At 47.2% G+C, this 25,345-nt stretch overlaps 4 protein-coding genes across 14 annotated transcripts in view; 2 read left to right on the top strand and 2 right to left on the bottom strand.

The window, feature by feature from the left end:
• sbb (scribbler) overlaps positions 1–16,525 on the top strand; it is a 79,099-nt gene extending 62,574 nt beyond the window's left edge. Inside the window, exons 3-13 of one of the 7 annotated variants that reach the window (NM_001169718.3) lie at positions 4,873–5,188; positions 5,996–6,163; positions 6,335–6,596; positions 6,984–9,486; positions 10,002–10,119; positions 10,213–11,392; positions 11,479–12,478; positions 12,545–12,758; positions 12,826–13,094; positions 13,210–14,477; positions 14,547–15,743. In NM_001169718.3, the coding sequence (NP_001163189.1) occupies positions 6,143–6,163; positions 6,335–6,596; positions 6,984–9,486; positions 10,002–10,119; positions 10,213–11,392; positions 11,479–12,478; positions 12,545–12,758; positions 12,826–13,094; positions 13,210–14,477; positions 14,547–14,620 (6,909 nt within the window). In that variant the 5' untranslated portion in view covers positions 4,873–5,188; positions 5,996–6,142 and the 3' untranslated portion in view covers positions 14,621–15,743. Of the gene's footprint in view, positions 1–4,872; positions 5,189–5,961; positions 6,164–6,334; positions 6,597–6,983; positions 9,600–10,001; positions 10,120–10,212; positions 11,393–11,478; positions 12,479–12,544; positions 12,759–12,825; positions 13,095–13,209; positions 14,478–14,546 lie in introns of those variants that run through there. The other 6 variants (NM_001169720.2, NM_001274145.1, NM_079939.5 and 3 more) reach the window with 6 other exon arrangements.
• On the bottom strand, positions 11–6,027 carry CG14502 (uncharacterized protein). Of its 4 annotated transcripts, none has more exons than NM_001169721.2 (4): positions 5,509–6,027; positions 774–916; positions 559–711; positions 11–464 (listed from the first exon to the last, which is right to left on the bottom strand). In NM_001169721.2, exons 2-4 carry the CDS (start codon positions 846–848, stop codon positions 126–128), a joined length of 567 nt encoding a protein of 188 aa, NP_001163192.1. In that variant the 5' UTR covers positions 849–916; positions 5,509–6,027; the 3' UTR covers positions 11–125. The 4 variants fall into 4 exon arrangements, with proteins under 4 accessions (NP_001163192.1, NP_725766.1, NP_611311.1 ...); NM_166276.2 differs by lacking the exon at positions 5,509–6,027 and adding an exon at positions 5,449–5,503 and having other exon boundaries at positions 774–896; NM_137467.3 differs by lacking the exon at positions 5,509–6,027 and having other exon boundaries at positions 774–2,390.
• pen-2 (presenilin enhancer) lies at positions 15,961–17,284 on the bottom strand. Of its 2 annotated transcripts, none has more exons than NM_001299637.1 (3): positions 17,042–17,284; positions 16,868–16,972; positions 15,961–16,793 (listed from the first exon to the last, which is right to left on the bottom strand). In NM_001299637.1, exons 1-3 carry the CDS (start codon positions 17,100–17,102, stop codon positions 16,654–16,656), a joined length of 306 nt encoding a protein of 101 aa, NP_001286566.1. In that variant the 5' UTR covers positions 17,103–17,284; the 3' UTR covers positions 15,961–16,653. The 2 variants fall into 2 exon arrangements, with proteins under 2 accessions (NP_001286566.1, NP_788401.2); NM_176221.4 differs by having other exon boundaries at positions 16,599–16,793.
• A 261-nt stretch (positions 17,285–17,545) lies between these two features.
• On the top strand, positions 17,546–19,116 carry Ote (Otefin). The gene has a single exon (NM_057316.5). It carries the CDS (start codon positions 17,644–17,646, stop codon positions 18,916–18,918), a length of 1,275 nt encoding a protein of 424 aa, NP_476664.2. The 5' UTR covers positions 17,546–17,643; the 3' UTR covers positions 18,919–19,116.
• Positions 19,117–25,345: the final 6,229 nt, after the last annotated feature.

Raw genomic sequence — 25,345 nt, 5'->3', positions numbered from 1 at the left:
TTTTTGAAGTGTCTTTGATGCTTCATTTATTGCTTTTTATGTCAACTACTCTCTACGTGCTTTATAATAGGAATATACATAGGTACTTTTGATAATACCTATTTAAGTGATCGCCCACGTGGAAATCAGACAAGTTTTGTGGTTATCTTCACAATCAGAATGAATCCCCAATCCACGGGATTCGTCAAGGTGAAATTGACCTTGTAGTAGCCCTCGGGAACCATATCCGGAAAACCATCACTGTTTGCCACACACTTTTCCAACACGTACGTATCCTGGGGCCACGGTGGCTCGAATTTGCCATCAAACTTGATGAGATTGGAACAATCGCCCAGATTTGGTAGCACTACGTTCTTATAGTGGCTGTTCATGAACTCAACATATGGCTGTTTCGGGATGCTAAACGGCATAATCTTGTAGTCATTTTCGTCCCCGGAGGTGCTTCGATAGGCCATTGCTTCAACCTGAGGGAAATTTACAGCATTAATTCTTTACATTCTTAACCATATCTTTGGGAATGAATAGATAGTTGTCTTTATTCCACTTGTACATATTTACCATGGTATTATCTTCTGGTGTGTACTTAAATTCAATGTTGCCAGAAAGGGCATATTCTCCCCTACCGACTCGCTCCACTTTGGCCGCAATCTTCAGCTTAGTCTCATCCGTGGTATAGGTTTCAATGGACAGCGGTTCGTAGTCCCACTTGCGCTGTTAAATCAAGCTTAAGATTTTTATCAAACTTAAACGCAAACTCGGTTTTGGTTACCTACCTTGCCATTGCATTGATCAACTATCAAAAGTATTAATACTCCTCCAATGATGGGCAGTAGCAAACGTGGTAGCATTTTGGTTCAAATTCAATTACATTGAGCAGATTTTTATGGTTTATATAGCTGGGGTTTTATAAATTTACCTAACGTTAAATGTTTTCGGCTTGTTTTCGATTTATCAGATTGTACAAATGCCAATTTGGGTTAGCAACAAGCACGCCATATAAGTGTTCTGGTTTGTTTTTTGTTAAATATGAATAACTATAAATCTACATTTCAATTGATGACATCAGTTACACCTTATAAAAGTAACTTTTAATAGAATAATAATAATTTGCACGAATATTTTAAAAGTATATTATAGTTTTTTTAACGAATCGTACCCTTGCAAATATTCAAAGCCCAAGGGACTTCAATTAAAACAGAACCCTCAACGGATCGATAATTCTTGATTCCCCTGACGAAAATCGGGGAAGTATAAACAACCGAATCGATGGCTCCCTGCATCCCAACAACTTGTGTGTGCAACTCATTAGATGGCGAGATCCAGAAAGGGAAACTCGTAACTCGTAATTGAGGACAGCAAATTGCTGGTGACACGAACAAAAGATCTGTTGAGGGAATGAAGTCATAAATTCCCGGAGCCCATCAATGGACGGAAAGGGGCGCGCACATACACATTTCTTTCAAGTGATCAATAGATTGGAAAAGCAATTGAATGTTGTGTGTCTACTAGCCCGGTCTGCTCCTACTCCCTCTTCATCTTGTGCTCTTGGCATCTCGGGCTCGTTTTCAGACCGTCGCCTAAGTGGCATGATCGCCACTTGAGTTGAGTTGAGTTGAGTTGGGTTGGGTTCAGTTGAGCGGAGCTGGTGTGGCATGCCACAAGGAAAATAATAATAAAAAAAAAAACCAAAAAGGAAACCCGCTGCACTTAATTTAATTGAACGCCGAGCAGCCGCCGCCTCGAGCGTGTTGATCCTAAACAGCCGCCGCCAACGCAATCGCAATCGCATGGGCTGCTCTTGGGGGAAATCAAATTATCGCGATTCGAGCCGAATCAAAACAGAAACAAGAGCCAAGAATTATTAGCGAAACGCAAGACTGTCTGCGTTTTTTTTTTTTTTTTGCTCTCGTTTATTTGTGCTTGAACAATGGGGATCAAAATAATAGTATCCTAACTTTTCAAGGTCTTAAGAAGGACACAAAAGATATCGAGAAATAGAGTGGTCATAATAGGATTACCGGCTTATACCTATAAATAGTTTTTAAGCACTTAAAGATTTCACAGAGATTCCTTTATCTGTTTATGCAAGAGTTGAATTGTTTCCCTTGGTGATGTGCATCACTATTCTTGTGACCACAACTGTATCTATCTGCGTGTGTGTCTGTTGTCGGGCCTTTAGCCATTCGTTCACTTCGACTCCCGCTTGTTGGCTGCTGTGGTTACGATCCATTCTGGATCGAAAACGCTAATAAAAGCGCACTGGCAACTCCCCGGAGGCGTTCATTTAGCAACCGCAGAGGATCAATCTTGTACAACAACCATCTTGTGAAACAAAAAACGATACAAAAAACAAAAAATAAACCGACTTGATGACGATGATGGCAATGAAGCCAAGCGATTCCGAACGATCTGAACGGCGGCCAATGTTTTCGACGATGTTACCGTAAATCTTCAGCCTCACAGTCCCATGTTCTTCATTGGTTTCTTCGGCTTCTTCATCATCTTGGGGATTTCGAGTTCTCCTGCTGATTTTCCGTCTGCCAGCGATGACGTGCCTTGGCTACATTTCATGAAAACTAGCTCTTGGACCAATCAAGACCAACAACTTTAACAATAAAGTACGAAAAATTCTACTCTGCTCATCAGTTGCTTTTCTTAATCTGTTACTAAGAATCTTTCTACACATAGATTAAAATATAACATATTATAAATATGTTTTATAATTAGCTGTAGTTTATGTTTTTTTTTTTTTGATGAAACTAGCTATTTCTTGCAGTTGCTTTCATATCTAGCTGCTTTTTTGGTTGGATTTGTTTGGGTACTACCCGATGTTTAGTACGTGCGGACAGGGATTTTGGCCATAACAAGAAGACGCTGTCAGTTGCCTCTTTTGCCATTCTAGTATCTTTTCCGCGGCTGCTCATCGGAGAAGTGGGGAGCAGTATGTAATGGCATTATGGTATCGGAGCTTGGTCGCAAACCCAATTTAAAACACGACTTGAACGCTGACCGGCGCTGTCTTTGTGCCTTTGGTCAGTCAGCCAGGCAGGCAGTCAGCCAGCCAGTTTCTACCTGGGCTCGCCAAGTTACCTGGTTACCTTTCTCCCTGCCCCTGGTGTTGGACTCCGCAAAAACCTGGAACCTCGCTCGCAATCGGTGGAATGTCGATCGCATGGATGGAGCAAAGTGGCGGGGGCTATTAGTAATTTATTGATTTGTCTAAATTATGGTGTGTTTCAATCTTCGTGTTTGTTGGCGGCGTCTGTGAAAAGCATCGGCTGTGGATGTTTCTTCCTTTTTTTCTTTTTTTCTTTTCTTGTGTGCGTATCATTTTTTCTCTTTAACTTTTTTTTTTCGTTCGTGGGGCTTAACCCCTTGTTGGCACGTTAATGCCACATGCCACAACTCGCAGTGCCACCCACATGGCGCGGAGTGTGTGGAGTGCGTAATAGCGGATTATACGGTGTCCGAGTGAAGGGGGCTCAGTGGCGAATAAAAGATGATTGCCATGGGAACTGAAATGGGCTCTTGTCTGGGCTTAAAAACCTCGCATTTGGATGAGATTAAATGCGGTAGTAAAAATACGCAATGTGTGGGCAGCTTTTATTGTCGGGCAGCGAGCGCAGTCAACAACTCAATTAATTAAGTTTCAGTATTCACTATTCAGTATTCAGTATGAAAATGCGAACATAGCTCGGGTGACACAAAAAAAAAATAAAAACAAAATCCATTGTCGGCCCACACAGAAAAAAGCGTGTTTTGCTGTCTGTGCCACTTAATTATCATAAAATGTTAAGCACATGCAAATTTAATTGTTGTTGCTGCTTTAAAGTCGTACGAAGCGGAGAAAAATTGAATGAATCAACAGAGATTCATGCAAACCAATCAATCAAATTAATTGACAATGTGGGCACAAAAACTGTCGACTAAGAGCCAAAAAAAAAAAAAAAACTAAAGTAATAGTAAAGGTGATTTCTCTATTCATTCCATTAGTAATGCTTACATATGGTTAATAAACGGAAACACACTGTTTAATATTATAACCCATTTATAGGCTATACATTTAGTGTTATCTAAATTTCTAGAAAACTGTATAGCAGTCTCTTTTGTGTATTTTTCTCAGTTATAGACACCATTAGCTTATAAAGCTTAGGAAAACATAAAGCTAAGCCTAATAGTCGACAACTGTGCTTGACATTTGTTCTGGCATTAATGTTCATTTGCATGGAAATAAATAAAAAAAAGTGCTAAGTAGTGAGCAGTGAGCTGAAAACGATGACGTCAACGTTTTCGGTCGTTGGTGCGGCATAGACGTGTAGAAACCCTCGTAGAATTCCCAGATTCGTCGCCACTGACGTTATCTAATCGCGAATCGGAACGGCAACAGCTACTGTGCTCGCGCAGCACATGTTTAAATCATATACCCCATATTGGGTGGCACTTGAGATCGGTGGGAGTAGTATACCAGTAAGGCCGCCGGTTTTTGTTATCAGTATCATCAGTATCAGTAAATTGTGCAAAAGTGCCTTAATTACCAGGTCGTTAAGGGTTCCGTTATGGCCCCCCTGTGTACCCCTTTCGCAGCCATTACCTTCTATAAGTGTATATGTATCACGATCACAGACCAGTCAGTCCCCCCATGTAAATCACAGTCACCCATGGTTTATAGTTAACCTCAAAAACACATTTGATTGGCGATCGCCGCCGATAAGCGGCAATTGAATTGAGCACTTGAAAGAGCGACAAGGCTCCTAATCTCGTCGAGCACTTGGATCGAGTGGGGCAGTACTTTTCATTATAGCGTTTTAACCCCATATCAACCAGATTGCATTGCAACAACTAATCAATCGTTCGCTCTGCTCTATCTTGCAGTTTTGAAAATGAACCATTTGGCCCGAGGGCCGAGGCCCTGTGTCTCCCTGCGTCGTTGCCTGGATAAGAAGTCAACAGTTCGTCACATAAGGCAGCGCCCGAGCTCATCGCCAACCATCAGCAGTGTCATCCGCATCCGCGCCAGCTATCACAGCACCAGCCCAAGCCATCCGATCAGCTCATCCGCCGGCTGCACGTTCCTAGGCACTACTGGTAGTACTTTGGGCCGCCCGCGCAGTGCGGCCGCCCGATCGTTTGCGTCTGCATGGAGTCAATGAGACGTAACGAGGCGAACACTAGCCACCACCCGAATAAGGTAAGCTAATTGTGGCACCTTAATCGGAAAACTATCCACGCATCATTTCTGAAGCATTTTAATCATATTCAGTATTGATTTCTTATCAATAAATTGATTTAAATTGTAAATTTTTATGCTACAAAGCTAAACTTTTCAAATACCTAAGTGTATACATATCTTGTAAATGTCTGTATGTATTTAAGCAAAGACGTCAGGCGAAGTAAACGTTTTTTTTTCTTTGAATACCATATAATTTTTTATTGCGAGTAATAACTTACTAGTGGGAAGTACTTATAGCTTATAGCTTTGGATCTTTAATACTTGGTAACACTATTTACCTTCCTCCACTGTATTTAGTGGGTGATAAGAGCGTAATTATTTTATTGTCATCATTTTGGCCCACTCGAGTGGCGTTTTTTTCGTGCCAGTTTCTCAAGTAGCCACTACACTTTTGCAGTGTGCGATAAGCGAAAGGGGCGATAATGAACTGACCGGCGAACTACATGCTTTACTCCTCCTTAGTTTGTTGGTTTATTGGGTCAGTCCAGGAAACTGATTTATTAGTTCAAAGGGTGGAAAATGAAAAACAACAACAACGAAGATCAACGTGCACTTAAAGTTGTCAGTTGCCACTCGCGTTTTCCAACACTGAAAGCGTTTTGTTTTGTTTGCCTTCGTCTCTCCGCCGCTTCTCTTCCGCTCACATAATCTCTTTCTCGCTCTCCCTCTCTTCACCCGTTTTCGGTGGTTGCTCTCCGGCTCTTTCCTCTTCTTCTTCACTTTTTTTTTGGTTTTCCGTTCAGTCTCATCCGCCAAACGAAAAAGGACGCCGCGGAGAAGGCTCGCGCAAAATAATCGAGAGTAATACGACGTTGCTTATTTATTTATTGTTTTTGTTTTTTGTTTTTCTTGTAAATTGAAGCGTTAAAAATACGCGCACGCACAAAACTATCAACTAATTATGGTTATGGAATGGAAAAGAAGTTGGCAAAGGTAAAGAGCGAAAGCGGCGAAAGAAATAACAATTTTTGTTTGAGTTTTTTTTTTTGAGTTTTCTTCACGTCATGCCCTACTCCTCACACTTACGCACTCACACCCATGCATATGTATGTAAGCTACAACTTATTTTGTTGGATTTCTTTCTTTTTTTTTGTGCAATCGCAGGTGGCCCTGAATAGCAGCAACGTAGCAACGGAAAGCAATATTAAGAATAATAAATTGTTAGCTAATTTAAGTGCGGCAGGAGCAGCTACAGCTACAACGGCAACAACAGGAACAGCAACAACAACGACGGCGACAACAGCGAATCAAGCGCTGAATTTCAATAACAAAACGAAAGCAACAGCAAACGCGACTGCAGCATCGGCGAATAATCGGCACAATAACAACAACAATTCCAGTGCGATCAAGAAGCACACAAATACGAGTAAGTAACTGCAAATCTCTCGCTGCCTCTCGCTTTTTTTTTATCAACAGTGGCGTAGACAGCATTGTTTTAAGGGGTTACAAATTAAATTACAGAAAAAAGTGCTATTTCACACACACAGAAGTGTATAGAAATCGATAGCGTCCTTTCGATTAATGTGAATTCCCCCCTCCCCCATTTTTATTATTAATTCATTAAAAGAATTGAAAATAAGTAATTAATATAATAAAAATTAAATGAATTAATCATAAATTTTACAAATTTGGAGGGACCGTTTAAAAAAATATTTAAACTAAATACAATTCAGCAACTCCCCATTTAGTACGCCACTGACCTCTAAGCTTTAATGCGACAACTCCAATCTAATCCATCTCTCCTTTTTCGCAGAACAACTAGCTGGCAAGAGCCCCGCGTGCAACTCCTCCTCCTCGTCGCTCTCCTCGTCGAGCAGCTCCAACTCGAGCGAGTCGAAGGACACGAACTTTGAGTACGAGGACGAGTGGAATATTGGCGGCATACCAGAGCTGCTGGACGACTTGGACGCGGATATTGAGAAGTCCGCGCATTCTTCGGGTGGTGGCAACCAGGCTACCGCGCTAAATGCCAAGCAGGCAAACAGCTCCTCCACATCCTCCTCATCATCCTCCAAGGGCGGCGCTTCATCCTCGTCATCCTCAGCAGCAGCGACGGGATCATCATCGTCGCATAAATCGCACAAAACCACATTGCACAGCAATTTGTCGGCCACATCGCCAACCACAATTAAGTTCACACGCCAACCGGTGGCCATTGGCGGAGCTAACTCCTCCTCATCTTCATCAGCAGCTGCAGCGCCCAGTGGTGGCAGCGCGAACGTGGTGGCCAAGGGATCATCTTCTTCCTCGTCCTCCACATCTTCCTCATCTTCGGGGAAGCATCATCACCATCACCACCATCACTCAAACTCAAGCAGCAGTGGAAGCAGTTCCAAGGGCTACAAGTCCGCTTTGGTGGCTCAACTGAACAGTCCGAGTCCACTGAACAGTAACTCCAAGTCCCTGAGTGGATCGGGGAGTGGAAGCGGGAACACAAACGGAGCAGCGGGAGCTGGAGCCGGCAGCACATTGTCATCCTCGACATTTGCCGGTTTCTCCAAAGGCGGCAGCTTAGTGTCTTCGTCGGCAGGAGCAGCAGCGGCTTTAGCGGCTGGCAGTGGACAACAGGGCTCCAAATTCTCCGCTGGCGGCATGTCCTCGCAAACGGGCAGCGGCAGCGGCGGCAACAACACTAGCAATAGCAACAACAGCAGCAGCGGAAGCGGAGGCAGCGGCTCAGGTAGCAGCACAGGGAACACCGCCAGCGGTAGCGGGAACAACAACAGCACAAGTGCCGGTGGGCCGCCGAGTTCGCAAGGCGGCAACAACGGAAACGGTAGCGGTAGCAGCTCCAGCTCCTCCAGTGGTAAATCGAGCGCAAAGATGTCCATAGACCACCAAGCGACGCTCGACAAAGGACTCAAAATGAAGATCAAGCGCACCAAGCCGGGCACCAAAAGCTCGGAGGCCAAACACGAGATTGTGAAGGCCACCGATCAGCAACAGAACGGAGCCCTGGGCGCCGGATCCAATAACTCGGCCAACGAGGATGGGAGTTCCGGTTCCAGTTCCACCAACGCGTCTTCCCTGGGGAGCACCAATTCATCGAGCAGCGCAAGCAGCGGCAGCTCCTCCAGCAGCGGCAGTTCTTCGAGCAGCAGCAAGAAGCACCTAAACAATGCCAGTAGCGGTAGTGGCTCCTCCTCTTCCGGAGGAGGGAGCCAAAACAATGCCAGTGGCCATGCCAGCGGAGGGGGATCCTCCGGTAGCAGTCAGTCTACGCCGCAGGGCACTAAGCGCGGTAGTTCGGGTCATCGGCGTGAGAAGACCAAGGACAAGAACGCACATTCCAATCGCATGTCCGTGGACAAGTCAGCAGCTGCTGCCTCGGCGGCCGGCGAGAAGGATACACCTGAGAAGTGTTCCGGTACGGGAGCTGGTGGATCTCCCTGCTCCTGCAACGGAGATGTGGGAGCTCCTTGCTCACATCATGCCTGCATTCGCCGTGCCGCACACATGTCCAACTCCGCAGGCAATGCGAATTCGAGTGCCGGCACTGGGCAATCCGGTGGTTCATCCTCCATGTCAGCAGTGCCACCGGGTGTGTTCACACCTTCAGCGGGCTCTCCTTCCACCGGTTCACCATCGACCGTGGTGCCTGCCGCTGCCTCACTTCTGGCAGCGACCGGAGCAGCCTCCTCCTCCGCCTCTCAAATGGCCAGCAGTAGTGCCGGCGGCGTTGGCGGTTCGGGAGGAGGTGCCAATGCACCAGGACCGCCGGGTAAGGAGTCTGCCGGCAGCATCAAAATCTCCTCGCACATTGCCGCCCAACTGGCAGCAGCGGCCGCTTCCAATAGTTACAGCGGGAGTGGAGCCAACACGAATCAAGGCCAGAACAGCAATGCTGGCGGCAACGGCGGTTCGGAGAGCAAAGCAGCAGCGGCTGCTCAGGCCAAGTTAATGGCACCCGGCATGATCTCAGCCACCATGCACCATACGATCTCGGTGCCGGCGGGCACAGGAACAGGCGACGACGATACCAAATCTCCGCCTGCCAAAAGGGTCAAGCATGAGGCTGGCGCTAGTGGAGCAGGAGGCGGCAAGGAGATGGTGGACATCTGCATTGGCACCTCGGTGGGCACCATCACCGAACCGGACTGCCTGGGTCCCTGCGAACCTGGCACTTCCGTAACCCTCGAAGGGATTGTGTGGCACGAGACCGAAGGCGGCGTTCTCGTGGTCAATGTCACGTGGCGGGGCAAGACCTACGTGGGCACTCTGCTAGACTGCACCCGACACGATTGGGCTCCTCCAAGGTGAGTTGGTGTGGCTTGGGAATTGAGTTGAGGCTTATGTTGACTTGCTTTTCAAACTGTTTCCAAAATTATTGTAGAGACTAGATAAATGAATAAAGATGCCTTTCAATATTATGTTGCAAGTTGATTTATTTTTATTATAAATTATCTTTTCTATCTACCCATTGTTTTGGGGATCAGTTTGAAATATAGTCTATGGTTTATATACGAGAAACATAATTATCAAAACTCAGTGGCGTTTAAGTAAATTTGTCAGCACCTTATCTACTTGCCTAATATTTGCATCAAGCTGTTAAGTTATTTGTAAATTTAATCTAAATCTGATGCAACAGCAATCATTTGCCGTTCGTTTACTGATGCGATTATTTATTAAGTGCTTAATGTGCCACTCAAGATTTCCACGAATGTACATATGTAGTTTGTTTTGATTGAAGATATGTGATATCTGTAGGGGGATTGCAAACATCACTAGTTTTAGATTTTACCGATTACTCATTCATTTTCGTTGCTTTCAGATTCTGTGATTCACCAACTGAAGAATTAGATTCTCGAACTCCAAAGGGACGCGGAAAGCGCGGACGCAGTGCAGGTCTCACTCCTGACCTGAGCAACTTCACCGAGACCAGAAGTTCGGTAAGTAAAGCATACAGAATTCAGTTTTAGGCTTTTGAAAGCAGAAATAAATACGATGGTTAATAATATATATCTCTCATCAAATCGTTACAGATTTACTTCTCACACGCCCAGGTGCACTCCAAGCTGCGTAATGGTGCCACAAAGGGACGCGGTGCGACACGCAGTGCATCCGGTAATGCGGCAGCGAACAGCAACAGCAGTTCATCGGGCAACGGAGGCGGGGCCACGCCCAGCACATCGCCGACGGCATTTTTGCCGCCACGGCCAGAGAAGCGCAAGTCGAAGGATGAGGCGCCTTCACCGCTTAACGGCGACGCCTCGGATGGAGCGTCTGTTGGCGGTATTGGTGGAGCCGGTGGAGTGAACATGGTGAACGCCAGTGGCATCCCCATATCGGCCAGCGGCGGTGGCCTGGCCACGCAGCCGCAGAGCCTGCTCAATCCGGTCACTGGTCTCAATGTGCAGATCAGCACCAAGAAATGTAAGACTGCTTCGCCCTGCGCGATCTCCCCAGTTCTGCTTGAGTGTCCCGAGCAGGACTGCAGCAAGAAGTACAAGCACGCAAATGGGCTGCGTTATCACCAGTCGCATGCCCATGGAGCGGGCGGTGGCGCAAGCTCCATGGATGAGGACTCCATGCAGGCGCCCGAGGATCCGGCCACGCCGCCCTCGCCAGGAGTCGCAAGTGGAACGGGATCAGGAGCATCTGTAGCATCATCGGCAGTACCAGCGACAGCACCATCAGCGGGTCAAGGAACTGTCGCAGTGTCCCCAAACACACCCCTCGCAAATTCAAGCAACCCCGTCACCAATGGCAATGTTGCACCATCGGCACCAGCTACTGGATCGGTAACTATCGCCGCTCCCAACACTACTCCCTCTGTGGTAGAGACGCAAGCGCCGCTTACTGGTCCTCCACCAGTCACGCCACCAGCTCCAACTCCCATCTGCGCAGTTGCAACACCCGGAGCGGAGCAATCTGTATCATCAGTATTGCCCCTGGGAAATCTTCCACTGACGGCAGGTCCAAATAGCGCGACACAACAGCAACAGCCTCCTACACAGCAGCAACAACCACAGTTGCTCGTCCCAGGAGGCAGTGCGGCAAGCCTTCAGCAGCAGCAGCAGCAGCAGCAACCAGTGGCCGGAGGCAGCATCACTGCTGGAATCTCCGGACAGGCTCTGTCACAGCATCAACAGCAACTAATGGGTGGATTGCCTGCCATGTTGTCAGACCAGCAGCAGCAGGCATTGTTGCAGCAGGGAGCACGTAAGTATTCGATTTTTCTACCTTTTGGAAAAGATGTGATTGAAATTATATTAATCGTACTAAATTCTTATCTATTTCTTTTTTAGTTAAAGCGGGTGTACTGCGTTTTGGCCCGCCAGATGGAAATCCCCTGCAGCAGCAGCCTGGTCAAGCATCGGTTAATCCACAGACACAACAGTCTCCTCCAAGGCCTCCCAGTCATGTCCAGGATCAACAGACGCCATCGGCCTACGCCCAGCAGGCAGGTTTAAAGACATCGCCTGGATTTGGCTCCGTTGGCGTGGGTGCCGCTAGCAGCAAACAAAAGAAGAACCGCAAGTCACCTGGACCCAGTGACTTTGAGGGCCGCGTATCGCGCGAGGATGTACAGAGTCCGGCATACAGTGATATCTCCGATGACTCCACGCCAGTTGCCGAACAGGAAATGCTGGACAAGTCAGTCGGCCAGGCGGTGACGGCAAAGCACATCGAATTGATGGGCAAGAAGCCGACGGAAGTGGGCGTTGGTGTTCCGCCACCACCAGCTCCCAATATGTATGTGCCGGGAATGTATCAGTTCTATCCGGCGCAGCAGCAGTCAGCACCTCCACCACAGCAACAGCAACAACAGCCGCAATACATGGTGCAGACAGAGCCAGGCAAACCACCAGGATTGCCACCTGCTTTGACACAAGCTCAGCAGCAGCAACAATTGCAGCCGGGTGCTCCTCCGCCTACCTCACAGCCCCCGAGTCATTTGCTAGGTCCACCCGGTCAGCAGTCGGTGGCTGCCCACCTGGCAGACTACAGTGGCAAGAACAAGGATCCACCATTGGATCTGATGACCAAACCGCAGCCACAGCCGGGTCAGCCGCCTTCACAGCAGCAGCAGTCGGGCCAACTGTCGGGGCAGGAAAACAATGGCAAGGATGTTGGACCGCCCACCTCTCAGCCAGGATCTCAGCCGCCGCCGGTTAACCTAAGTGCAGTGGCTGGGCCGCCGCCAGGAAGCCTGCCACCCGGTTTGGGTGGTCTCTCGGCTTTGGGAGCAGCCGGTCTAGGTGGTCCTGGACCGGGCAAGGGCATGCCCCACTTCTATCCCTTCAAGTAAGTTGTTGATCAATCGCTAAGGTCAGTTGCCATTGCATAACTAACCAATCGTTTACCTTTTAGTTTTATTCCGCCTGCGTATCCATACAATGTGGACCCCAACTTTGGGTCAGTTTCTATTGTTGCTTCAGAGGAGGCCGCCAAGCTGAGTGGGCATCCGGGTCTGCCACCCAGCTCACAAGCGCAGCAGTTATCCGGCATAAGTATCAAGGAGGAGCGTCTGAAGGAAAGCCCCAGTCCGCACGACCAGCCGAAGCACATGCCATCTCAGCAACAGGTAAGTCCTTACCAACGTTATAATATTTTGGCAAAACTAATGCAATATGATTTCATATCCTCCGCAGATGATAGCCAGCAAGCTAATCAAGCAGGAGCCGATGACCAAGCAGGAGATCAAGCAGGAGCCCAACTCAAATCCGGGCCAGCAGCATCCGCCTCCGCAACAGCAGCCAGCGCCTCAGCCGCAGCAACAACAGCCGCCACCCCCGCAGCCACAACAGCCGCATGCCCTGCATCCCAAGGATTTACAGGCACTGGGCGCCTATCCCGCCATCTACCAGCGCCATTCCATAAACCTGGCCGTGCAGCAGGCTCGCGAGGAGGAGCTGAGACGGTAAGTGAAGTATAAGCATCATAAACGCGTCTTTGAGGAATACAAATCATAATAAATTTAAAATTGTTTCTAACTTTTGGAAGTTGTAACTAACTTGTGCATCTTTTCACATCAGGTATTACATGTTCACTGGACGACAGAATTCGGCAGCCGCAGCAGCAGCCGCAGCAGCTCAAAACGCTGCCAGTGGTGGTCTTCCACCGCATCCCGGCATGATGCACAAGGATGAGCCTGGCATGGGATCGGCGGCGCAACAACAGCAGCAGCAACAACAGCAGCAGATGCAAATTGCACAGCAGCAGCAGCAGGCCATTCAGCAGCATCATCAGCACCTGCAGCAGCAGCACCAGGCCCAGCAACAGCAGCAGCAGCAACAACACCAGCAGCAGCAGCAACAACAGCAGCAGCAGCAACAACAACAGCAGCAGCAGCAACAACAGCAAAAGTTAAAGCAATCGCAGGCGGCTAGTGCGGGGGCAAATAATAAGGCCACCAACCTGACGAAGGATTCTCCCAAACAAAAGGGCGGCGATGACGATCAACCGCTGAAGGTGAAGCAGGAGGGCCAAAAGCCGACCATGGAGACGCAGGGTCCGCCACCACCACCCACGTCGCAGTACTTCCTTCACCCCTCATACATTTCCCCGACGCCCTTTGGGTTTGATCCCAATCATCCGATGTATCGCAACGTGTTGATGTCAGCCGCCGGACCGTATAATACGGCACCGTACCACCTGCCCATCCCTCGCCCGTACCATGCCCCAGAAGATCTCTCGCGTAACACCGGCACCAAGGCGTTGGATGCACTCCATCACGCGGCCAGTCAGTACTACACCACCCACAAGATCCATGAGCTCAGCGAACGGGCCCTCAAGTCGCCCACCAGCGGCAGCGGCCCCGTCAAGGTGAGCGTCAGCAGTCCCAGCATCGGGCCGCCTCAACCAGGCGGACCCACGAGCAGCGGCCCCGGATCCGGACCAGTTTCCGGTGTCCTCGGCCCCGGCAGCGGTTCCAACCAGCAGCCCGGCTCGGCACCTGGGTCTGCGGGCGGTGTGCCGCTGAACCTACAGCCACCACCCGGAGGAATGGGCCCGTCACCCGGCAGCAAGCCGGATCTGTCCGGCCCGAAAGGACATGGCGGAGTGACGCCCGGCTCGTCATTGGACGGCCACAAGCAGTCGATGCCCGGAGGTCCGCCACCGAACGGGCCATCGGGCAATGGAGCCGTTGGCGGTGTGGGAGGCGCTGCCGGCAATGGCGCAGCGGGAGGCGGCGGTGCAGGTGCCGCCGACTCACGCAGCCCACCACCGCAGCGCCATGTGCACACCCACCACCACACGCACGTCGGCCTCGGCTATCCCATGTACCCGGCGCCGTATGGAGGTGAGTCCCCAACTGTGCTATTCAGTTCGGAAAGTTGAATGCTAATCATTTAAATGTTTACTCCCATAGCGGCTGTTTTGGCTAGCCAGCAGGCGGCTGCTGTAGCTGTGATAAACCCGTTTCCGCCGGGTCCGTCGAAATGAGATCCACTGAACGGTAACAACGAGAAGAAGGCGTATAACGTAAAGAACAACTAGTGTGGAGCGGAAAGTCATGGTGCCCGCCCCATAGTGCATTTGCTATTTTCTGAGATCCCCAGACAGACAGATAGAATGGGAGAAGGATAAGGCTTTGTTCCCCGTTGGATTCCAACTTCTTCCCGTCGAAACCTGTCACAGTCTTGGCTGCCTCAACGAGTCCTTTCGATGCTGATGCATCGGCGGTCGAGGAACCGAGAGGAACACAGAATCGACTATTTATATGCATAAGTATTTTTTGATGTTTCGTTCGATGTGGTTAACTATAACTAGCCTAAGGTATCACTACTATTACCACATACAACCTATACATATATAAATATATATAGCATAACTACATATAGCGACTTTTTCCTAAGTGTATTTGCATCTGCATATAGATATCTATATTTATATTTATATCATACGAGAGAGGCGTAATCCGAACATGAACAAACACAACCAACAAACAGATTACATGAAACATGCAAAAAATGAAAGGGAAAAAAACGAATCAAACTCGATACTGTAGTGTGTTGATTTCTTTGTAAAAAAAAATAAAAACTAAACGTACGAGAAATGAAATTAAGAAAAGATCGAAATGTATGAATATTGTTTAACTAAATGATTAAATTATGCAAGTAGAACGTACAAGATTAGCATTTAGCGTGTGTATTAATTATCCTTATCTGTGTTGCGGATGGAGCTGCGCGGGATTTGCATCTAAAAGACAAATTGGGCGCGCCGCCCATTCAATTCTTATAAATATAAATATATATTATGTGTATCTAAATCTATATCTGTGTGTGTACTACTCGTATCCGTAGTTTCTACTTTATAAGTTCTCCGTGAATGACTACGATGAATTTTTCGGCCAGCAGCCGCACATTAATTTTAATTGTTTCTAAGCATCAATTTGTACTTTAAATATTTATACGCATATGCTGCATATATGATATGATAACGATGGCGAGATATATATGTAATTAAAGGATTATCTATGTGAATGTGGGTGTGTAGTAATTCACTAGCCGCTTCATAGACTCTACACGCGTGATTTATGGCACTTAATGTTCTGTAGCCTAAGCCCAAAAAAAAAGAAAAACTGAATGAGAAAGCTCCCATCTGGCCCTCAAAAATCCCGCTTCCTATCCCAAATACACATTGATTCTTTAGAATTTATAAATAAAACAAGTATTGATTGTAAATATACCTTAAAGCGAGTCTTTTGTATTGTAAATTAGTTCCACTGATTGATTTGGTGGCCCTGCTTAGGTGCTTTGCCACCAAGTTCGTGTTATAAACATTAATACATAATATTGTAATTTACTATATGTGTTGGCAGCATTTGCTGTTAACCGCAAACGAAATGCAAGCGATTTACCGAATAATAGCAATTTGAATTATGTCTTCATGTGTAGATCGGCGAGTGTTTTCCTTACACTCATTTAGGAGTCGCTAGGTTTTTTGACATTCTTAATGCAATTTGTAATCAAATCGTAGGAGGCATTCGACTCACGGATACAAACACACAACATAACAAAACAATTAAATGGGATTTAACAAATTACCATAATGGCTTATGCAACGGTACAAGCAGAGTTTTATACAAATTATGTATTTTAGAGATGGATAAAGCGCATTGAATTGAATTCGAAACAATGAAATTGTATCTAAGCAAAGAATGTAATCCACAAAATGGCTAACTAAAGCTAAATCAAGCATTCAAATATGGGCGGACGAATATGAACAAAACACATAACTAGCGGCTAAGAAATTTCAACAAAATATAGTACACATATTTAAAGTATACAGAAAATTATAAAAAACAAAAACAGCTTTAGATGTGAATAAAAAATATGTAATTAAATCAAAACAGCACTTCTTTTGTTTGGGTCATATACGGGAACTTCTGATGGATTAATAATAAACGTTAATTTTGTTTAGGAATGAAGTCTTTTTTAATATCATTAGTTGCTAACGAATTAATCTAGTTATGTCTATGCACTGCCTAGGGGTATGATGAAGCTCATATAGTCCGCTGTGGCGCCCCAGGCTGTGCGATTTGTCTGGAATATTATTATCCAGGCAGTTAGTACTATCAGCCAGAATAGAGTCCCCACTGCAGAGTATATAACATCTGGAGGAAGGTAGGAAAGAAATTGTGGAATATTAGACTGTATGGCATGGGCATCTATTCATATATTGACTTACATCTCTTTATTTGGCTCTGCTCCGAAAATGGTGGCTTATGGAAGGCCTCCGTGAAAAACCAGCAAACGTTAATGGCCCACACAAAGGGCAGAAATGCAAAGCCAGCTAAGTTCGAGACAAATAGAAAGTAACTTGGTTAAAATCCAATCATTACTCATTGGTAGTAACTCTTACCAAAGAAGTATTTGCGACACAGCTCCAGTTTTCGCGGATTTGGTGCCTTTGAGATGTCCATGATTAATCCTCTTCAAATATGTGGGTGTTTGCTCCTTTGTTTTCGAATCTGTTTCCGGCCCAGGAAAGTTTTTTCGTACTTATATGTAAATTGTATGTAATATGTAAATTGTAATAGCTTATATTTTCACTTCAATTTTTGCTTTTGTTGATTTGTGTTTTAGTTTTTAGTCCATTGGAGCGCAATCGATATCGATAAGTTATCGAAACAGAGGTGAGCTAAACTGCGACTCTTGGATCACTGTTTCATTTGCCAATATCTAACGTAAATAACGATATAATAATATAGCATAGATGTTTTATTACGTTTGCACGATTTTGCGATGTGTGCGATGATTAGTATGAAACATCATTCCTTGTGTTCCCTTTTTTTAAAACGCCAAAACTGTTACAAGTCAAGCCCACTTCAGTGTTGTATATCCCCTAAAACAGAATCATCGATAGGTAATACTGCTGCCATCACTATTTTAGCACACACCGCGTAAAAGCGACGCCGATTTCAATTTTCAACGAATTATTAAAAGTGTGCGAAAAACCATACAATGGCCGATGTGGACGATTTTGATTCTCTGTCCAATGCTGAGTTGCGCGCCAAGATGCTGGCACAGGGGCTGCCCAACATCCCCGTGACGGATAGCAGCCGGAAGGTTCTAGTAAAGCGTCTGCGCGCCTCCATTGGTGGCCAGGCGTCGCCGGCCGCTAGTCCCAAGAAGACCAACAGGCGGGAGACCCTGGCTCCCGCACCTGGTGCACCATCTGCTCCGGCGGCAGCCTCCACGCCGGTGGACAAGCTGGATGGCAACAAGGTGGCGCCCGCCACAAAGGCTCGGCGCACAATTACCGCTGCAGAGGCCAAGGAACCAGTGCGTCGATTACCCGAGGAAGCTATACGCCGACGCCCCGACGAAGCCGACCGCCTACGATCCGAGGAGCCCGTTGCCGCCAGGAAGCCAACAACTGCTCCTGCTGCTCAACCCGTACAGACCCGGCGCACTTCCACCTCCTCGGGGTCTGAAAGGAAAGTAGTGGAGCCCTTGAGGAAGCCAGAAACCATTGTTGAGCAACCGGCTTCCTCGAAGCGCGCTGATCGAGAGGAGAATTATCTTAAGGTCAACTCCCTGATTGTCCTAGAGTCCGATGAAGAAGAGGACGAGCAGCTAGTCCAGGCTGCAGATCTGGTGGAGCAGGAGCACGCGGCCAGACAGAAGACCACGAAGCTCGCAAGCAGCGGCACCACTACGTACGAGTACAAAAGCAAGGTTGTGGAGCCTCCACGCCGACAGGTCTATGAAGCGACAGCAGCTCCCGTGCTGCCGCCATCTGTGCCATCTGCCAGAGCGCAGACCACCAGTTCCACCAGGTCCTATGACTATGCGAGCAACCCAGCACCCGGTCGCTATAGCAGTTTTGTGCGTACTGCAGCCCAAGGCTATGTGACTGCAGAGGCTCCGCCGGTGGCCTCCTACTCATCCAGCTACAAGCGTACCTATGCTAACGAGCTGAGCGACGACACTGATTCCAAGGAAGACCAGTACGAAAGCACATTTGCCAGGAATCTAGCTCGTTTGCGAGCCGAACGGATTGGAGATCGCATCAGCCCGTATTCCAGACGCACTCTGGCCAGTGGAAACGCGGGTAGCGGTTCTCTCGGCTATGAGCCGCGTGCCAGGCGCTCCTTGCGCCCGAATGATAACAGCGTATCCGAGGCCTTTAACCGTTGGTTGAACAGCCTGGAGCAGAAGTATCACATCAAGTCGAAGCTGTTCATTGTACTCCTCGTCCTTTTGTTAATCGGCGTTTATTACATATTCTACTGACCGGCGCATCATTGTTCTTATTTCGAATTTGTAATCTAGTTTGTATACCATGTTGGATATGTTTTGTAAACAAGACTGCCGCCGCGGTCTTTGTATGAATCTTGTTTTGATGTAACTTGAGCTTGAGTTTGACTAGCATTTAAGCTGCGTGTTATCCGTGTTCAAATAAAGCCCACTTGCAGGGAATCTCCACAGTTGAACACTTGCTCTGATGTTTTTTCTCCAAACGGCTTTCGATTCACTGCGCTCCACTTGTGGCAGGTGTTTGCCCAGATTGGATCAAGAAACAGCAGCAAACGACGATCGGCTAATGATGGAAAAGTATCTGGAATGCGTGTACAACACTTGTCGGCATGACTCTGACCAAATGTAGGCGCAATGGCAACCAGGCAAGCGCAGCTCTTATCTGAGCTAAATTGTTCCTGCTGCGATCTGATCTGCGATCCTTGCAATGCCTTGCAATCAGAATTAATAAGAATTTTACAAGTCGGCTCGGCGGCCGGTGTGCGTTATTTTAAAATCCTTGCCCGAGTTGGGCTGTTTAATTTTATTAACTGGAAATCGCACTTGCGCGTATTTCTTTATTTTCTTAAGGAAATTTCGCGCCATATTTAGCGGTAACAAGCGCGACCGGATCCGGGTCTGACTTGCATGCCAGCAATAAGTTATGAAAATTGCAACATCAGTGGCTCGGGGGAAATGCCAGTTGTGCTGGGGATGTTGCTGCCACGGCTGCCACGGCCGCCACGACCGCCAGTCGCCGCCGATGATGAATTCCACAAATGCATGGAACAGCCAGGCGGCAGATTCCTTGAAAAACAAAGCCATGGCCCATACAATATATCGTGTGGCTAATAAATACGCCGCGCATTGCTAGTTGCTCTTAATGAAATTAACTTCCAGGAATTACCTACATGGCAGCAACGATGCAGACGACAACCACGATCACTTTGACGACTGTCCCGAAGTGCAACAAAGCAACTGCAACAGTCGCAGCAACAGTCGCAGCAATTCGAAAAGGCAACAATGGCTGCTTAGGCAAATGCAACAAGCCATCGGCCATGGAAATTAAATGGAAGCCTGCAAAAAGTTTCACGCACTCGACACGTTAATAGAGTCGTAGCACCCAGAGCAACATCAGGTCCACCAGCTGCAGCAGCAGCAGCAGCAAAACCACCAGCACCAACACCCAACACCAGAACCCCGCAGGAACATCAGCGCCCAAGAGCAACACACCCGCGTCCCAGCAGCTTCCCATCTTCGGTTGCCGCCGCTCAAGTGTGACATTCATGGAATATGATTTTATGGCCAAAACCGAAACTTTTGTCTGCATCACGTTCGCGGCTGGAGGGAAAACAAGGAGTGGGCTAGTAAAACAGCCGGATGGTGGACTATGAAGGTGGCGGTGGTGACTCGACTGCCTGGCTGCTGGGCCAATGACTTCCTCGTTGTGAGCCAATTAAAGACGCTGGTCGTTGTGGTCGCTGCTGAAATCATTTGTAATGCAACGTTTGGAATAATTCACGCGCAAATTGCTTGCGACTCGCGAAAAATATTGCAACATTCCACTGCAAATTTTACGATTATGCGTTTGCACCACAACACAAACTGTTGCTGCTGCTGTTGGTCGCTAGTTGCTGTTGCTGCTGCTAGTTGCTGCTGCTGTTGCTAGTTGCTGTTGCAGCAACACATTCGCTCGTAGGCGCTCACATCACATCAAATCAAATGTAAGCGGTGCCGGGCATTCAACGCTGTCAGTTGCCAGTGCTCCAGATAGATAAATCAGTCGGCTAATTGTTCCAACCTGGCCGGTCTCCAAACTCAGCGCCTGGGAGCGTGAACTCTGCTCGGAAGGATGTGGGTACATTTCTTAGATGGGTTCTAAATTTCTAGAATTTGAATTCCTAATCGAATCATGTTTGCCTCTACACATAATTAATCGTAAGGGATGACATTTTTATGCAAAGACCCAGAGATCAAAGTTGAACATCGAAACATCGCATATGTGGAGAGATTGGACATTTTAATTCCATAAATAATGACAGTATGTCTCTAAACAGACAGTCAGTGTCTGCCCACTCTATAAGGCCGAAAGAAATCATTTATTTATTTATTTTTCAAACACGGTATGTTGGATATTACTGGGCATATTGGTTTTTGGAGATTTTTGATTTCCAGATGGGAAACGTAAGTATGAGGTATACATTTTTAAACTTATTTGAAGAAAAGTTGGTAAGATTTTGAAGGTTTTGCTGAAACACAAAACAAATTTAATTCATTCCCTTGAAGTTCGGGAGTAATATAATGATATACTTTCAGCCTGTATTGAATAATCCAAATCCAATTGTTAGGTATCAAGTGTCTCGAGTTGTTTGGAACTAAAGTTCTGACTGGCTCCATGTCCGATCATCTCTGTGGCGGCGGCAGTGTCTTTTGGGCTGACTACTCGTTGTCAAGTTGTGGACCACAGCGACCAATCAGTGTCAGCTGGAAGTGGCTTTTTTAGTGGCCCAAAGTGATGAGCTAATCAACCTGACCTGACCAGTCCAGTCCCACAGTTGCGGCCAGATCGGTGTGGTGTGCCTATTTTAATAACATTATTTATGTATCTTGCTTGTATTTCGGTTTATTTTCGTATGTTTTGTGTATTGTTTTGTTTGATTTAACAGGAATTGGAATTAGAAATAGAAATGAGGCGAAACAAAGTGGGCAACGAGCTGGGGTTTCCTCCATTTTGTTTGTTTTTTAGGTGTCAATCGCATTAGACGGAAATCAGTTTTGTTTTTTATTGTACAAATTTATCGCATTTCGAGGCTCATTTGGATTTGGTTACCATTTTCAGTGCCAAAGACTGTGCTGTCTCCCTGCTGCCCGGCTGCTCGGTTTTTATGGAAAATTAAACATTTTAAACTGGCCACGAGATAATTTGTGGTATATGCGATATCTGGTGGGTTGGCGGAGGACAGTGTGTGTTTGTGTGTGGTCTCCGTGAGTCGAGCAGGCATCAAATAAATTATAAACCCATTTAAATTAAACTGAATAGCTGACTGGCCGCGTTCGTTGTCTGAGTCTTTTGTTTGGATTTTATATTTTATTTTTTCTCTTAATTTTTGCCTCTTTTCGGTCGTAGCCGCAGGAGCTGCTGGCCCCCAGCTGCAAAGTCAGAACTGGTTGCCTATAACAATAAAATCAGCAACACTCGCGACATTCCCCTCAGCCAAATATGGAATTTATAATTAATTTTTATGTCCACGGGATGCAATTAGGACGGGGAGCAGGAATGGAGCGGTAGAAGCAGTAGGCAGAGGGGGGGCATCTGCGTGAGTGGGGGTGAGGGGTAGCTGGCAAGATGCAAATGAAATCAAGTCATGCCTATAATCGGATTTGTTACTCCTCGTATATTAACTTGTCACAGTTTCTATGTGTTGAACATAAACACAATTTGTGCTTAATCCAACCAAGACCGGGACCGGGATCGGGGACCCAGACCCATTTTCCTGCAACCCCGCGGCTCTCTGTCCGTATTAATTATGACATTTTGTTGCTGTTTTGTCACATGTGCCATCTTCGATGAGGCTGGCTCACATTTCGCTGACCACAAGCTGTTGATTGAATGGGGGGGGAGACAGCACCTCTTTACCATCCTTTTCGACTGCAATCAATCATCATCTTTCCGCTATCCGTTTGCCGCTCAAAAGTTCTGCGGTTGTGCGCACATGGAGTGCAATTGCCCAGTGAGCACCATTTAGTTTTGCCCCAACAATCCCCACACTACACACCTACCATCATATCGCGATGTTGCGACAGGCACCCACAAAATATAAAAAAAAAAATTGGGGGCCAGCTGCGTTTTAGCCGGGGCGCTATTTTGGTTTCGGGTGGGGCTGCGCCCCATGCCGCACGATCCCGATTCGGCGCAAATTAGGCGCGAAAATATGCAGCAAAGTGAGACAAACAAGCCGAGAGCTGCTAAAAGCCTCGCAAAGCCGCAAAACTAAATGGGGTAAAAAAAAAATGAGACTTGCCGCTGGTCAGTTAATGGTGTTAAAATTTGGTACAGCGATTGCATCTATGGCTATACAAATTGCCACAGCGACAGCACTCGAGCAACATGGCAGTAGCCGCAGCAGCAACAAGAGTCGCAGCAACATGAACAACAGCAACACCAGCAACGGCTGAGGCAACAACTGCCGAGTCGTTTTGTCAACACGGAGCATGCTTAGCCGCGTTTTCCCAGGGGACACTTAACGCGGCTGCTTAACGTCTAAATCTGTCGTCAAGGCGCGCTCAAAAGGCTAAAATGTGTTTGCCGAAGACGCGAGATGCCAGCGGACTGGGGGCACCATCTCACGGGCAGCATGCTCCGAGATTCAGCATCATCGCCAGCAAGTGGCCGGCGACGAGTCAGCAATTTGTATGCAACTTTATGTTTGCCCACTCGCACCCAGGCTCGTACCTAACCTAACCCACGGAGGAGCTGCTCCTGCTGCCCCAAGGGTATTTACACTGAGAAAAGTCGATAAGTTGTCAAGTAATTCAATGCTTTCATACTTTAGTGCATTTGAAGCGAGGGGTTTAAAGCTACCTTTGCTGCTTAGCACCACTAATTTCGCGCAGTGCATAGTTTCGCGAAGGCTATTCTGGCCGTGGTCTGTGCGCTCGCCCAGCGTTTTCCTCCTGCCTTTGTTTGGGCTCTTGTTGTTGGCCTGTCCCCTGGCAGCGGTGCGTTGAACGAGTTAAAGTCGGAGCAGCGGCTAAATTTATGAACCGCGGCCAAATGGAGATGGGGTGACCAGCACCACTACGTGGATGTGGTCGATGTGGACAACGATGCGTTCGCATGTAAACATTGTGCGATGGCTGGCGCGGAAGGGGCAGGAATTTATATGCAACATAATCAGCATAAATGCCGCATGTGCCATCAAAATGTTGCGACCAATGGCATGACCATCACCTCCTGGGTGGGTGCCAGTGCCAGGGCCAACTGCGTTTGGCCGGCTAATTCGGGCAATTTGCAAATTGAGAAATTGCAAATAATTTTCAATTTGGCCAAAGTATGTGCCAAGTGCGCCGCCATGCGAACAATGAAAATGGCCAAATGAAATTCGAGGCGACCACAAGCGAAAGCGAAGGGCGGACAAGAAAGCTCAGTGAGTTGGTTTTGCGCTTCAGCGGTTTTCCTTTGGCGGTGCCGCAAAACTTTCATCCATTTCCCACAGAGTCAGCCACCCGTTTGTTAATGCCACCCACTGAATAGCACAGCACGTATCAAAGTTCCAGTAATTCGAGCAGTTGAAATTGCAGATGACAAAATGATCAACGCATTGCGGCTACGGGGAGAAAGGCAACTCGAAATCTGACGACCCAAATGAGACAGCGACGAGTTAATTAAGTTTTCGCAGTGAAAACGAGAGAGTGAAGGGCCCAAAAGCTGACAGGACTGAGCTGTAATTGTGCCAACTCGTGTGACAGTTGCCCAAAACAAATTGTTGCCCATTTAATGGACCCCAAGAACAGATCCCCCCCCCCCCTTTTAAAACCCGGCAAAACGAAACCCAACCAAAAGCAAAAGCAAAACCCAAACCGAAACCGAAACGAAACGCATCGGGATGAAGACAATGCAAGGCCTCGCATGCGACTGGCTCAGCATCTCCATCTTCTGGCTTGACAAATTCCTCGAAGTTGTTACCATATAAATTTCTGCATTTTTGGCTTTGCTCTGCTTTTATTTTACCAGACCCATCTCGATGGCAAGTGGGCACAACAGCGGGATGGCGAGCGGCGGAGATGACTCAGCCTGCCAGATTTTTATTGATCGTTGGGCAGGCACTGCAGAAGTTGGAAACAGGAGCGGTTTCAGTTGGTTGAGGAATATTTAAGAAAGCATTAAAATTATGAATATATTCCAGCATGAAAATAGTTTCAAGTTAAGGAAGTAGGCAAAAACTTATTTGAATTTTCACAATTTTTTCATATTTATTGTAGAACGGATTTCGAGCCCATCCTGGCCTGCTGCCAACTGGCTGGCGGTTTTGGCCCCGATCCGAGCCACTTTCGGCAGCTCGAGTGCAGCCAGACTCGTAATTAGGCGCATTACATGTGTTTCTGACATTTTTGGTGGCCGGTGGATGGCGGATCCGCAGTTCACTGGCTCCACTCTCTTATGCAAATGCGTGCTCCCTTTTGCTTGCCTTTTGTTATGAAGACAAATGGAAGTCACGCCCCGGTCTAAGCGCAAAGTAAACACTTGCCAAATGACCATAATTACGAGTGGAACTTAATTTATAACGAATGCATAACTTCGTTTGTGAATCGGTGTTGCAGCCGGAGCTTAGAATAAATTATGAATAATCCACGATAATAACCGACAATTAATTCTTAACGCTGATTTGTGCGAGTTTTATGCTTCGGCAGTGAAAAGAGCGGA

This window comes from Drosophila melanogaster, chromosome 2R, assembly GCF_000001215.4.
Source record: "Drosophila melanogaster chromosome 2R".
Classification (NCBI taxonomy): domain Eukaryota; kingdom Metazoa; phylum Arthropoda; class Insecta; order Diptera; family Drosophilidae; genus Drosophila; species Drosophila melanogaster.
This window is presented reverse-complemented; position numbering and strand designations above follow the sequence as displayed.